General features: G+C 33.6%; 1 protein-coding gene across 1 annotated transcript in view; it reads right to left on the minus strand.

Moving 5' to 3' along the window:
* The window catches only part of LOC144440895 (laminin subunit alpha-3-like), a 37,121-nt gene that overhangs the window by 9,340 nt on the left and 11,585 nt on the right, over positions 1-16,196 (minus strand). The window contains exons 3-16 of the mRNA XM_078130341.1: positions 13,477-14,117; positions 12,434-12,618; positions 11,381-11,548; positions 8,457-8,651; positions 7,886-8,034; positions 6,658-6,809; positions 5,922-6,068; positions 5,267-5,682; positions 4,238-4,375; positions 3,649-3,795; positions 2,915-3,236; positions 2,219-2,461; positions 1,328-1,689; positions 619-795 (exon numbers count right to left, since the gene is read on the minus strand). Of these exons, the coding sequence (XP_077986467.1) occupies positions 619-795; positions 1,328-1,689; positions 2,219-2,461; positions 2,915-3,236; positions 3,649-3,795; positions 4,238-4,375; positions 5,267-5,682; positions 5,922-6,068; positions 6,658-6,809; positions 7,886-8,034; positions 8,457-8,651; positions 11,381-11,548; positions 12,434-12,618; positions 13,477-14,117 (3,442 nt within the window). The remainder of the gene's footprint in view (positions 1-618; positions 796-1,327; positions 1,690-2,218; positions 2,462-2,914; positions 3,237-3,648; positions 3,796-4,237; positions 4,376-5,266; positions 5,683-5,921; positions 6,069-6,657; positions 6,810-7,885; positions 8,035-8,456; positions 8,652-11,380; positions 11,549-12,433; positions 12,619-13,476; positions 14,118-16,196) is intronic.

The following is a 16,196-nucleotide window of genomic DNA, read 5'->3' on the forward strand; positions in this document are numbered from 1 at the left end:
TGGCACTGAAATCATATTCTGGCATTCTTAATGCACTTGACAGCATAAAAACAATTTCCTTGATATTTTATTATATTAAAGTATACAGAATACAAAAGGTCTGTTTTAATATAGAGAGATTATACCCCACAAATTTATTTAACTTAGCTTGTGTCTGATTAACATGTCTAGTAATTCATTATAGCATAAATATATTTTTAAGGTGACCACCTAGTGGAACAGTCTGACAGTAAACTATTCTAATAGGTGGGAGGGATGGTTTAGGGATGGCTGGTGTTCTCTAATTTCGATGGATTCTCATATTTTCCTATGCCAATATTTGTCTTCTCTCCCCCGCACCTTAGACTGCTCTGTTATCATGGCGTGTCCTGTGGCTTTCCTATGTTCCCTTACAGCTGTGAGAGAGCCTTTTAGCCTATGATGTTCTCTGAGGCAGATCCAAATGATTTAGCTTTCTCTCCAATATATTCTGCATCACATTTTGCCCATTTCTATTCTACTATATTTTTTCATTTTCTTATATTATAGTATTTTCTTATGTGTTCTTGATTACATTTTGCTATGGATAATACAAATAAATTATTGAGTACTATTTATTAAATTGCCAATAATTATTACCATCAACATGGGACGACGATGGACATGCACAATCTTCAACACTTGTAGCAAAAACTGTTCCATTAGGTGCATCTGCAATTGGTTCTACAGAGTCCATCTTAACGTTAGTAAATATTACTAATACACTCGGTTCAAAGGTTGCTCTTATTTTGATGCTGCTAATATCAGAAAGTATTCCTGTTGAAAAAACAAAATATTATATTATACACTCAAATGTACATAAATTATTAATAATATTAATTTGACTTTATTTGTTACACATTTTATGATTAAAGACAAAATTTGATATATAAATTAACACACAAGTAAAGCTCTATACAAATTAAAGATGAGTTTTGAAGAGACATTGATTGCAATTTGTTTGGTTTTGTTGGTCTTTTTTTTCACTTGAAACATATTATCAAAGAACTAGTACATTGAAGGTGCAAGTCAAGAGATCTGATTTGTCTAGACATGAAAATAACTGTGCTAGAATAGTGATACAACACAAATAAAATGCCTCAAAATGGCCCTGAATGAGAATAGTATTTGACGGTCGATCTATAATGTGTAATGTGCATCCATCATGGCCGCCATATCCCAGCTGTTGATCTCTTGGTTTTGACAAGTTGTACATATGTCAGCAAATGTATATGTCATCAACTGGTCAAAAAATTGCAGTATTCAATCCAAGGGTTTTGATGTATTGCTTAAATATTGAATAGATTACCTTGAAAGTCTTGCAGCAGTGATGTGCTATCAGTTTCTACATCTTTCCATTGTGATTCATGTAATAAGACTTCAAATGTTTGTGATGCTGTACTCAATGTAAAAGAGTCTCCATTGAAGATGATACTTTTACTGAAATTCCTTCCATCAATTACCACAGAGAAATTGCTAACTGCAGAGAAGCCACCAGATACGATATGAACGGCGAATGTCAGATATTGGGCATAAGAACTGAGTTTGAAACCGAGGTATTTATCAGGGGCCGTTAGGTATACAGTCTCTGCGACTGAAATGATTGGGACGACTATTCCTGCTGATGTTGCTCCAATTGCACCTGGAATAGTTGCTGACCATCCATCAAACCTATAATAGATAAATAATATAAATGTCATTATACCATTCATGAGCAAAGTTGAACAAAAAATATGGAATACATACTCTGGTTGTTCTACGTCATGACAACACGCGCATCTGTGTCATGACAACACGCGCCTATGTCAATGGTTCTGCTGTATTTGAAATACGAGTCAAAACATTCAAAATTGTCATTACTTTCATAGATTTTTCGTTGATATTACTGGCACTGGTATAATTATGTTATTCTTTGATATTTTTCTTCAATCTGCTGGAAAATCCCTGTGACCTAAGGCTTGTCACTGCTAGAAGACAATTGTAATGTTTAGAAGACACATTTTGACATTAACATTATACTAGAATAGTTTATTCCAGGTTTTATGTGAGGATTTTCATTTTTGTAAAGGCACATAATCTTAGCTTGTGCTACTTTAAAGAAATGACCACATGCAGGAATAAGCCACAATAACTGCTACTGTGCCTTTAAAATGAAACACAAATTTAAAATTACTGTAATGATACTACTGTAGAACATTACCGATTTGAAGTGAAATCACTGGTAATCTTGGCAGGGACGTAATTGTCAGCATGTGTGCAATCTGAACTGTGTAGAAAGCAATAACAGCGCTGACATCCATCAGGGTTAGATGCAAGTAAGTTGTATGTCTGACTGGCACATTGGTCACATTTAGCTCCTATCACATTAGTTTTACAGTTACATACTCCATCTACTGCAGCACAAGTCCCTGCAACTGAACCTGCCTCGCTGCAGGCACATTCCCTGGAAAATGAGACATAAACAAAATAATATAACATTATACACTTCTTGCCTGGTTATGAGGGCACCAGCACATTACCATGAGAGAGCTGTCATGTAGCAACTATTGCTTGAGGCTGAAAGCCGAGGGAATAGTTGCTATATAACAGCATGAGGGGCAATATTACATCTACTAGTGCCAAAATATAACTGTTTTATAACACATCACCTTCTCAGGCAAGATACATGCAAGACTTCCATGCTAAGTGAATTTTGCCCTAGGGGAAAAACACTCAAATTTGAGCTTTGTCCATTGCAAATATTTTATAACTTGATTTATCTCTTTGTCTTATCTCAAGGTTAACAAAGTGTCTGTGTCGTCATGGTAACATTAAACTCGTTAAATTTGAGGTTTTGTTCACAATTTTCATGCCAGAAATTATTAACATCCAGTTTACTTGTAATACATGTACTTACGTGCATCCATCTGCTGAAAAGGAATAATACCCTGGTAGACATTCATTACATTTCTGTGTACCAATTGTATCTTTACATGAACATGTTCCGGAATTATCACACTGCAAGGAGGATGATCCATCGATACTACAGTCACATGCAGTACATCCATTGCCACTGTCAAATCCATAATAAGCACTCATACAAGTCTGACACTGCAGACCAGCAAGTCCTCCAAAGAAGTCAGTCTCGCCATCCTTTGCTACACCACTCTTACAAGTACACTGACCAGTCTCAAAGTCACACACTTCACTTTCAGATCCAGTCATATCACAGTTACAAGCTGTAAAGAAAGTTTTTTTTTAGATATTAGTAAGGTGTTATATTGCATGGAAGAAGTGTAAAGAAATTTAAACACCTTTCAATCAGTTTTTGCTTTGTAATTTTTAATGCTTCAAATTCCTAGACTGAAAGGCATACATGTACATCCATAGGGTCTTTGTAATCAAATATATGCAATGTTTTTATAGCCATTACATTATAGAATATCTCATCAATAAAACATTATCTAACTTTCTTTTTCAGGCAATTAAATACATATCACATATTTCATTTTCAAGGAGCTTCAAAGTCCATAGTAATTATTACATTTTGCTGGGACAATATACATGTATAGTATAAAAATTTGTTTTAAATTCCAGGAATATCAAGGATTTGTTAGTACAAATGTAATGTATGAAATGTGAAATACTCACGTGTGCATCCTTCACTAGTAAAGTTGTAATACCCAGGTTGACAACGATCACAAGTTTGGCCATAGGTTCCTGTTTTACATGGACACTGTCCACCATATGCAAGACAAATCTCAGATGTTGCCCCTGCACTGACGTTGCATGAACATGCTAAATAGAGGGAATGAAAACAAAGATTTATTTTGTATGGTTGAAAGAACTACTATACCCTAATAATAAACTTGAATAATATTTAAAAAATTCACTTTGCAAGGAAAGCTACATGGACGTTTGTGAACCGTAATAGTTGGCAAATCACGATAAAAAATACATAAATTATAAATAAAAAGAATAACTTTTTAAAAGGTTTTCAAATATAGAAACTAAGATAGAATATGTGAATTTCAAAATGAAAATTATTAAATGACATATCTTTATCAAAGGAACCCATTTTAAGTACATCATTGTTTGTGTGGTACTAAATACTAAACTGTAAGAGACTCACTTGATATGACAAAGTACTTCTTACTTTAGTTATGTTGTGTGAACTATGTATACTATGACTTAAACTGGATTATCACATGTAACAATAGAAATTTCAGCTGTGACTTACAAATGCCTCCATTATTCATTTCTGTTGACACAGAGAAGGACAACTCTTGGCAGGATCTATCTTGGTAGACATCTTGAAGGGTTGCAATACTACTGAAATTACTTATACATTCATCATACAACAGTTGCTGCTCTGCATCTGAAATTATACATTTAAATTTTATATTAATAATTATAAAGTAATTTCATATTGTTAGCTTATATTATGAAATTATCATTGTACAAAGTTAAATGTGCCTGTACAATAAACATTGTTAAATAAGTGTAGAAACATACAAATATTAGGTTAAAATAACAAAATGCACTAAACTATGCAAATTAATCTAATTAATATGCACACAATAATATTGAGTTACCATTTATTGCATTGATGATTGTAAAATGGTTTTCATATTGGAAATTACAAGCAAGTGAAGTATGTTTAAACTAACAGAAGTTTTAAAATGCTTTTCTGTCATTGAAATCATCTAATCCACAATGTAGTTTTTTGTATATTACAATCTCTCTGTCTAATTAAGCTAAAAAATTCCAGTGTTAACCTTTGTATTTTTCTCCAACTTCTGAATATCTCAAGAAATAATTGTGTATGTACATGTACGTGAAGGTAATTGACAATATCATATACCCAAATAAGGATGTTTGCACCCGAGGATTGATGGTAACTGGCCCAACATGTGGAGGTTAGACAATCTCCCAATCATAAGATGCGAATGCCTAAATTGATGCTGGCAGTTTTTTATTACATGTACACATACAAGCCAAGTCAAGTGAATGTTTATTTGAAGAGGAATGTATTTTGAATTGTATTATTATGATTTTTATAAGGTTACATGTAGATTGCCAAAATGTGAGTATGTCTTGTAAAACTCACAATTTTGATAAGGTGCTATAGAATAGAAATGAACATTTGCCTGTCAAAAAATTCTGAATGTTCCCAACTGAAAAAAACGGCAAGATAGTATTGACATATGTATTGATTCATGTAATAAATGTTGATTTTGATAGGAAGATGAAAGTATTTATTACTAACCTCCTCTCTGAAAGACTTGATAGTCAGATAAAACCGGCATTAGAATGAAAGAGTCGATGATAACATCTTTACTAGCTAAGCCTGCTGAAGTCAATTCAAGTCTAGCACGGTAATTACATCGTCTGTCAATATTCAACCCGCCACCTGTAGACGGGGTCCATGAAACACCCTCACCAGGTGAGAATGGAACAGTAAAAGTTTGGATGACAGCAATAGGTTGCGTACACAAGGTCTGAATGGTTGGTGGTTGGGCTGTTGTTGCATTATCACTCGGCTGAACGGTGACATCCATGGAATCTACAAACTCTTGGAGTTTGTCCTGTTGTAATGTGTTTCCAGTTACAGATATTGACAAAGCTGCTACAAACCAGTTTTCAGTGGAGTTGTATGAGTATCTAAGCACTGGACGGAAATTCCTAGCAAAGGAAATTTTAGAAGGTAGATTTTTCATTATTAGACCAATATTAATGAAAAATAGGGATTATCATTACTGCATTAATTAAGTACAAAAATCATATTTTTCTAATGACATCATGTTACAATTATGGCAGTATCACTTCATGTCGCTGTCCTTTTTAGTAAACAATAGAAAGGAAATATACTGTGACTATAATCTAATATGTATATGAAAAAGGTAACCATCACATATACTTACAATCCATCTGATTTTTGTGAGAAAGCCATGACGTTATCAAACTGAACATACTGTCCTTCGGTACATCTCAAATATCCCACACCGGTGTAGTCTACAGGTAAGGAAGACCATTGTTCACAGTTGGTCTGAGCTTCCCATGCATCATAACTGAATATTAACAGAAGGAAAAGTGGTTACTTTAAAAAGTGAATCTTTCACATCGTGTACATGCAAACATCTTATAAAATCCAATAGAATTCACAAAGTGACACTTTTTCTTGAAATATAATCCCAGTTTTCATAGTCTAAAAACTGATGCTTCTATCTCATTGACATGTCTAGAACTTGTACTTTGATGAACTATACAAAAGATAGACCACTAAGTGTAAGTCCCATGCACCAAGTAGGCACTCTACACCAATACTGATGTCGCCCTTGACGGTTTGAGCGGAGTGGCCGATGCTACCAGGTGGTAATTCCATGTCTTCATGGGTAAATCTTCACTAAAACTAGGATCTAGCACTGGATCACAATCAAAATATAATTGTTCCTTTTCTTGTAATTAATTATTTCGCAAAGTTTCTCGTAAATCAATCTGCATTAAGTTTGCAAATACAGATATCAGGCTAACAAAGACACAAAGAAACAGAAAAATGTACAGTACGTACTTCAATGTCTTTGGTGTATACAAATACTTATGGCAAGTTCGCACATTCAACCTACTGCAACATTAACTATTATGGGTGGAAATACCTACCTATTTGAATCCAAGAATGTGTAATAGAACCCTTCATCTACTTGTTTACAACGCTGTCCATTTACATTTGGTCGACAATCACATAAACCAGATACCTTGTTACAGACAAATGATACTGATCCACCATAGTCACAACCACACAGCAAACAATCCTGTAAAAGTCAACATATATGTAATACATCAATTACAAATGAAAAGATGAACATAAAAATATTATAACATAGATGAACAATGAAAACATCAATATTTTATTAAATGAAAAATCAAACATTGCACTTTGTTTAATCATAGACCCTACAAGAAAGTAGGGTCATATGGTTTAATAATGGTTAACAGCACTGCTACACGTACACTGTCAATAGGGAACTTGCAAACCCGCCATGTTGGATGTTGCATCATGGGAAATGTGATAATAAATACTAATCAAATAGTATTGTAAACAATAATGTTACATTGTTTATAACCACAAATAATCAATTCATCAATTCACCCCGACCATTGTGGGAGGTTTATTTCATCGGTAGCTCCAGATTAGGTAGTACGATAACCACAGATAATCCCATGGCCCTTTGTGTCTGAGCATGCTCAGTCTGGATTGCAAGTTCCCTATTGCCGATGAAATCATCACATTTATACTGTAAGAATGTAAAATTTGTAGATAATAGTCCTTACAAAATAGTAGAATCACCCACATTCAAGAAATATGACTTGAATTTACTCTTTTACAGTAGGTGAAAGTTAGATAACTGAGTGTATAACATCCTGCCCACTTGAAGACAGACATACAATTAATAGAACACTGTAATTTTAAACTGTTGACAAATACAGTTTGTAGTTTGAAGTTCTGTCAGTTTAGCTTGTCAGCATTTGTAATACATTTGTAATGTAACAAGTTGACACTTATATACAGAGTTACACTAAGGTGTACATTCCCACACCAAAAGTATATCTATATCATATTTTATATCAATGTTTATGTCATTTTTTTCTCTTGAAAATGTCAATATTACTTTCCCATAAATTAAGCCTGCCCTGTTAATAATATCATTCCCCAATGTTGTACTTCATTCAACTAAGAGATACATGTAAGATGCTTTTTTTTTGACAATACTCCATTGAAATTGACTCATACTGACATCGCCCCTTATATAACTGGTATTTCCTATGGTTGAGTGAAGACAAAATCTGGGAATGATATATCTGTCTGCTTGTGATTCTATCAACTTACATTGTTTTCGTTGGTAGGAAACAAATAGCTTTCATCCTTGCACTGACTGCAGTCTCTGGTGTATGTGTTAGGTTTACATGGACACTGACCCTCCTCTTTTTCACAAACATTACTGGCATTCACAGTTCCTAATAAGTTACACTGGCATGCTGAAATGATAAAGAACAGACATTATCATCCTAACACAAAGAATTGTTACAAATTAGGATTTGGCAAAGTGCACCAAGGATTGCTATAACACCAAACCAACAGAACATGTCGTGCACTCGCTGAAACTTTCTAAATCTTCTGTCAGACTGAATATCTGGAAATATTTCTTTCTCAATACATAATAACTCAATGAACCAATTTACCATGATGATAGTATGTTATCCAAGCCAATAAACACGTAGTAATAATACATTCTTGTACCATGATCAGTATTACTTACAAGTAACATTTCACCTGGTGTTTAGAGACCTCTGAAGATGTACAGCTGGGTCTATGATGTTCACATATTCTAGCCCTTTGAGCTTTTATCAACCTCAAAATAAGCTAATAAGTGTAGGAAGTACAGCTTATTACTACCTACCTTTGCAAACTCCTGGACTTTCCACCTGCAGTAATCCATAGTAATAATCAACACACTCATCACAGCTCCTTCCTTGCACATTAGGGACACATGGACACTGTCCAACTGGTTGATTCAGATGAGTGTTGGCATACTGGGAACATATTGTCATATTGTCAGTTGTAGGAACTGTGCCCAGTGGCTCACAGTCACACACTACAAGTAAATAAACAATTTGAAATATTATTTCATTATTCAGTATTGTGAAACATGCAATCTAGCAATTATTTCATATCAAAACATCCTGAATAGTAGACTGTGAGATATGTCATGTTGCTCCATCCTCACCAGTCTGCCTTAAAAGGGGAATATATTTGGATAATTATGTTATATACACAAAGAGATTTGTTTAGTGGCTTGAAGCAAAGGACTGAATTTTATTAACTTTTTGTACAAGTCAGATTAACCAAATTATAGTTTCCAAAAAAGAAATAATGTATTAGTGTATTTCTCAAATGTAACTAGATTGAAAGATTTGCCCATGTGGATAGTGCTCTTTCAATTCCCCTGTGTACAAAAATATAATCCTGATAACTGTTATAGACTCTTCCATTCTTCTACATTGATCATTGCATTTCACAAATGCAGACTGCACTTTATTACAGTTTTTCTAGTCTGTGTGGTGTTGATTTGACTGATATGTATACCATTCCTCATGCAATATTTTTCTTCATTCAGGCAAAGAAAGTACAAGTGACATAACAGACCTTATCAAGACTAAGCCGAAGACAGAGTCTCACTTGTCATTGGCAGAACTAAAAATTGATATTCACATAACTTCGGTTTTGGTGGTACAATTTAGCATTCATAAACTAAATTGTTGAAAAACTCCTACTGCATATGATATAAACTGTACTAACAATATCTGTGTATGGTAAATATATTTATTTTGGTGCCTGAAAAATTTAGCAGCATGGCACTGAAGGATGGGCCAGACATACTTTAGTTTGGCAGACAGTGTACAGGGAAAATAGACACATTTTGCAAATAACTCAAACTGTCAGCCAGAAGCATTTAGTGCAACTGTTATTGACACCTTTCACAACAATTGAATACTGAGTATGGAAATATGGGGATAACTCTTAAAATATGTTTATAATGGGACTAATTTCCATGGAAAGAGTGTTTATGCATATTCAACTAATTTGAATATAGTGCTGGAAAACATACAACTACAGAAGTAGTGATGGCATGCATAACGGTTTCTACATATACACGTAGGAACTTCAACCAAGCAAAAAAAGCTTACAAACTCAGCTTATGCAACATTGTAACTGTTGCTTTAACTCACAAAATCCACACAGACAAACAACTGTAACACTATTGTCTGTGGTCTGTTAAATTTTCAATCATAAAGTGACCAGCATTTAAAAATTGAAAAATAATCTTAGTAAAAATGTTGACAAAATGTAGTCAAATCTTAAAAGTTTTAGACCTATAGTATAGGTTGTACCATCTGGTACTATACTGATACAATATGAAAGAGAGGAATACTAGTCTTAATTCTATGCAAGGTTAGAGAATGAATATTACCTAACTTTGCTCTTTGTTGTGTGCTGTACAATTCATTCTTTTGTGTATTAATGCTGCAACAGATTGCAGCGGGATTTATTTAAATGAGAAAATTTTGTAATAGGAATTAGTTTATAACAGTTACCACTGACACAACAACAAAAAACAAACATTGCCACCTAACTCATGATTGCTTCGAGTCTGCTGACTACGTTTGAGAAAATAATGTACATATTATAAATATTTTTTTTAATGACCTATAAAAGGTGATATTGAATCAAAGATGTCAACTCTGCATTGAGAGCATTTGGGGGATTGATTTTTTGTTTACATACCATATACCAATGTTAAACTCACATATTAACTATATTGCTTTGGTAGAATTTCAACCAAATTTTAAAATGGATGCCTTTCCACATTTAGTCATAAATATAAGGGTGTATTTCAAACAGAATTTGGTTTGGGAAACATGATAGATTTTTATCATCAACTTTATCTATCCATTTCTGAAGTGGCCCCATGGATGAGAAAAAGGTATCTACTTTCGATCTTTAAACCTGGTGCACTTAAGCTGCAAATGAGACACTTTTATTTTCATCTCTCAACCAAAGATATATTCACTAAAAATTGGTCAATTTTGTACTTATAAAAAACATTCTATCTGTTAATTGGTGGTCAATACATGTAGTATCTGCAATTGATTGACAAGTTTAAATCTTGAGCAAAAGGTCTTTTTTGAATCTGTCACCATGTTAAACTGTACTAGTTGTAACTGAATTATCACTTAAAATTGCTAAAATACCAATAATTAGACACTGTACATGTTATTCAGTGGTCAATATTACCCATAAGCAATACAGAACTGGAAGAAATCGTGATCACCATTGAGGGTGCTAATATTTGGATGCAAACCAAATTAATTTTATTTATCATGTACAGAGCAACAAAAAATGTGTTTACTCACAAGTTCAATACTGTTGATGGTGTATGATATTACAGCACAAAGTTAATCTAGCAATAGACTCTCTCACAGTCCTCGGAGCTTCGCATTACTAAAATTAAAGCTAAATGAATTATTTTGTATGTACCGATCGGTCTTCGCGAAAACATGGAGCATCGCAATCACACGTCAATGAATGGTTATCTCTATGTGGTCAATGAGGGTGCACAGTACAAGGATATTCGAGTACAGTTATGTAGATGGTATCAGTACATACAAAATAATTCGCTTAGCTTTAATTTTAGTAATGCGGAGCTCCACGGACTGTGAGAGTCTAATCTAGCAATTAAAATTCAAAAATAAAATATTTGTTTCTCCTTTCAGCTTATTTCCTTTCTGCATCTTAATTACTAAAAAATCTCAGTGTACTTACACACGCAAACATCGGAACTGCTGGGAGAGTCAGTTATGTTCCTATAATAACTAGGTATGCAGATATCACAAAATGAACCAGCCGTATTGTGATAGCAGTCAACACACACACCATGACCTAGGGTGTCATCATAATAACAGGAATCGGCATGGTCATTGCAATTGCACTCTGGAAAGAAATACTGAAAGTTAGCCAATGCAATTGTAATTCAAAGACATTCATGAAACTATCAACTATCAGGAAATGTCCAGTCAGGCTTATTTCTACCTTTAGTACACTTGTATTGATTACTGCTATCAACTTAAACTTAAAGGAAAAGTCCAGTCAGCCTTATTTCTGCCTGTAGTACACTTGTATTGATTACTGCTATCAACTTAAAGGAAAAGTCCAGTCAGACTTATTTCTGCCTGTAGTACACTTGTATTGATTACTGCTATCAACTTAAAAGAAAAGGTCCAGTCAGGCTTATTTCTGCCTGTAGTACACTTGTATTGATTACTGCTATCAACTTAAAGGAAAAGCCCAGTCAGACTTATTTCTACCTTTAGTACACTTGTATTGATTACTGCTATCAACTTAAAGGAAAAGTCCAGTCAGACTTACTTCTGTCTTTAGTACACTTGTATTGATTACTGCTATCAACTTAAAGGAAATGTCCAGTCAGACTTATTTCTACCTTTAGTACACTTGTATTGATTACTGCTATCAACTTAAAGGAAAAGTCCAGTCATGCTAATTTCTACCTCTAGTACACTTGTATTGATTACTGCTATCAACTTAAAAGAAAAGTCCAGTCAGACTTATTTCTGCCTGTAGTACACTTGTATTGATTACTGCTATCAACTTAAAGAAAAATTCCAGTCAGACTTATTAAGTCTCTACAGTCACATTCTAAATGTACTTTTATAAAACTTTGGATTCAGATAATTTTATTATATGGTAGTTTTATCTATAGTCCATAGATCAATATTCTCAAAATTTGTGATTTTTACCAACAAGGAAAAAAAATGTCAGATTAAAGCAATGGACGACAGGTGTTAAAACAATACATACTTTCACATTCATTTGCAGAACCACCGTCAGCGATTGGAAGATAGCTACCACGTTGCCATGGACGATTATTGTAGAGTGGCAAACATTCAGTGCAGTCTTTGCCAGCAGTGTTGTGTTGACAATCACACACGATTGAATTATCAACAGTTATATTACAAATACGGGCATGAAGATTACATTCACATCTGTTAAATGGAGAAAAAGAATATACGACCCTTCCATTATTGATTTGAAATACATCTGTACAATGTCAATGATAAGGTTGTTCAAGACTTTCACACAGTTATTGATTGATTGAGTGATTGATTGATTGATTGATTGAGTGAGTGAGTGAGTGAGTGATTCATTGAATGATTGTCAACATAAAACTAAGAGTATAGAGTATACATAATAATGACAACAAAATTATAAGTGTTCATAAAACAAAATTGGAATTTTGGAGTCCAAAAAGTAGGTTTTTGCTCGTTGAGTTTGACTCCATTTCAAAGTAATATGCATAAGCAACAATCAGGGCTAAAATGTTCTGTTATCTATTTGCATTATGGAATATAGTATTGCATCTCAGAAATAATAGTCTTAAACTATTGTTTTTACTTTCTCCAAGAAAATGCTTTAATTGTGTGTTAAAACTGCACACTAGCTGCAACTGGAACAATTTTGGAAATGTCTCACAACCTTTGTGCCAGGTTTGGTTGAAATCGGTTGGTGCATGCCAGAGATATGACGATGAACGCATTGATGGATGGACAGAACTCAGCATATAAACAGCCCCCTCTGAGCAGTGCCTGTGATGCTAAAAATTGTCCCAGTTGCAACTAGTGCAGGTTTAAAGGTTGCATAAGATTGATTATAGACGTTTTTCTTTTTATAAAGAGGGATTGGATAATAGCAGCAGTAATTAGAAATCTTCATTTGGTCAATAAACAGTCTCAATATTCAGCAAAGTAAGAGAAAAACAAGAAACAATAGTACTACAATCTGTCTACAATTAAATTCAGGATTCCAAGATTGTAACTTTCCCTCCTGTGGTGAAATATATTTACCTTAAGGTCATTCCAATATTGGAAATCGCATAGTAGTAATAATTAGAAGTTTGGTGTGCAAATTCTAAGCCATCTGTGGCTGGATACATTAGTGATAATCTCAAATCTGTGAAGTGTATGTAGTTTTGCATCTCTTCACTTTCATACTCGGCGTAGAATTTATCAGTGTCTGACGTATCACCAACGGTATCCAGGTACAATTTATTAAGCCTTTCATTAACTTGAAATTGTACGATACCCTTGGTGTGTGGTAAATATCCAGAATATGCAGATGTACAGAAGACTTCCATAACAGATGTTATATCACTGACAAGTTTACTTGGCATACCGAAATCAATGGTGCAGTCCTGGGCATAGTATTGATAAACCTCCCAAGTCAGGCCGAAATCAGTTGATTTTGACAACATCAATTGTTGAGGTCTACCTGACATAAAGGTTAAATCAATATCATCTGCGAGTATAAATGTCTTGTTGAAAGACAGAGTAACATTAATGTATAGCGGTGCAGTAAAGTCAGACCATTTAACTGATTGCCACCATGTGTGACTTGGCAAATCATCTTCATTATCTATCATAAGTTCAGGGGGATGAGCTTCCTCTGGAATGGATGCATTACAAAAATAACAGTTCTGTACAAGATCCTGAAAGTTAAAGAAAAAAAAGAAAAAAAAAACATTACTATTAAACAATATGTGATTTTTTTGGTTTCAAGATACACTGCATGAGACAAATGAACGTGTGGTTACTTCACATTTGAAATAACATTTTCATTATTATTAAAGATAATAGGAAGAGAGTCAGACATTATTTACTGCTCTAAATGTGAGAATCATATAAAAAAATTCATATAAATAGACTAAACGCCATCAATGACAGAAACAGTGTACAGCTCCATGTGTGTAAAAATACATGGCACTGTACCATTGGAACTGGCAATAAGTCAATCTTTTTGCAACGTTGTGTGATATATCAATAGATCAATCTGCTCTCACGAAAGAGAAATACATATACTTTTGTAGAATGAAGCAAATACTGGAATTTGCATAAACTTCAACAAACTCAAAAAAAAATTACATATTGAAATCTACCAGCATTACTTTCCTAAGATTTTTATGTACCAAGCTTCCATTAAATGGCATTACATTTAACACTACAATATTTAAATTTGACAAGACTATTCTTCTAGTCACAGTTTAGAGGGTCTTTTTATTCTACTTTTTGTACATGTACTTGCTAAAATATTTGTCAATGGATGTCATTCCTCTATTAGAAACTCCTGACATGTGCAATTGTACAACTGTGATTTGCATTTTATATTTTGAATATTTAGTTTCTATATGCATCTAGAACTACCACAACTAAAACGGTATGATGAATCAATTTTCACAAGTTAATCCTTACAATTGATTCTGTGACCACACCTCAACCCATTACAAAGATATGCACCTATAACAAAAACAGATTTGTATGACGTGATGGCAAACAGATCAAGGGTAACACATGTTACAAATTTCTGTTTGCATTGTGACTATTGCGTAGTAAATTTGCAAGCATGTACATAAAATAAAAAACACACATACTGATATGTACTTAACACACATGTTTACATAAATACATTTTGTAGATATTGCTGAAGGTTTTTTGTACATGTATGATGTAGCGTATGTTTTCCCATTGGAAGACATTTATGGGTGAAATATCTTATGGTACACATATACATTAATTTTATAGTTAAGAAATTTATGATGAAAGTTATACCAGATTTCCCCATCCCAATTCTCAGCATGAAATAATGGATGTTGACATGTGCAATGAATATTTGTGTACCTGTTACATTACAGTTTCTAAGGTATTGTATTCTAAGTTACATGGACAGGACCAGTTCACACATTTTTTTTGGTATCAAGTTTAAACAAAATTGCCCAGGCCTTGCTGAGGACAGATACAGTAGAAGCTTATATATGAAGACACAGTCTGAATATTTACTTTAAGCTCCTGTGGATAGCGCAATATAACAGTAACTAAAAACATTATCGAATTGTCACGGTAGTTTATCAAATTTATGATGGAAATTCATTTATTCTTTAGAATTTAAAATTTTCAGACCAGGAGATTTATTTCATTTGTATTGTTGTCATGATATATAATTAATACATTGGATTATTATTAGGTTACTGTGTGATAATCAGGACACTGTGTTTTGAATTTCAAATCAAAATTCATACATTTGTATTTACATTTATGATTAATGGTTGGGTGTGGTAGGAGCTGAGTCTGGATTAAATAACACTAGTTGGCATATAGATGTATTTGTAGTCATAAACCATTATTCATATACTGGTACCACACCCATGTACATATAATTTAGTGTCAGTAACCTTACTAACAATGTACTAGTAAATTCCCTGTATAGTTGTACACGTACACTGTTACTGTAAATGCATGTGTATGCACATGACTGTACTTTGTCTCATACAGTATTCCCCCACCTGAATAATATGTGTATGTGTACATTGAAATATTATCGTAATAAAGTTATTCCCCAATATTTTTCTTCATTAAAAGCCGAGAGAAAATATGACTGACCTGAGGGGCTTTAATAGTTGAGTTGCTAAATCATATTCATAATATGTCACGAGTATTTTCTGGCTGAATGAAGTAAAATATTGGGGAATAATATAATCATACCTCAAGTCTTCAATCATAATGTTTCAAAAATC

This window comes from Glandiceps talaboti, chromosome 10 (assembly GCF_964340395.1).
Source record: "Glandiceps talaboti chromosome 10, keGlaTala1.1, whole genome shotgun sequence".
NCBI classification, from domain to species: domain Eukaryota; kingdom Metazoa; phylum Hemichordata; class Enteropneusta; family Spengelidae; genus Glandiceps; species Glandiceps talaboti.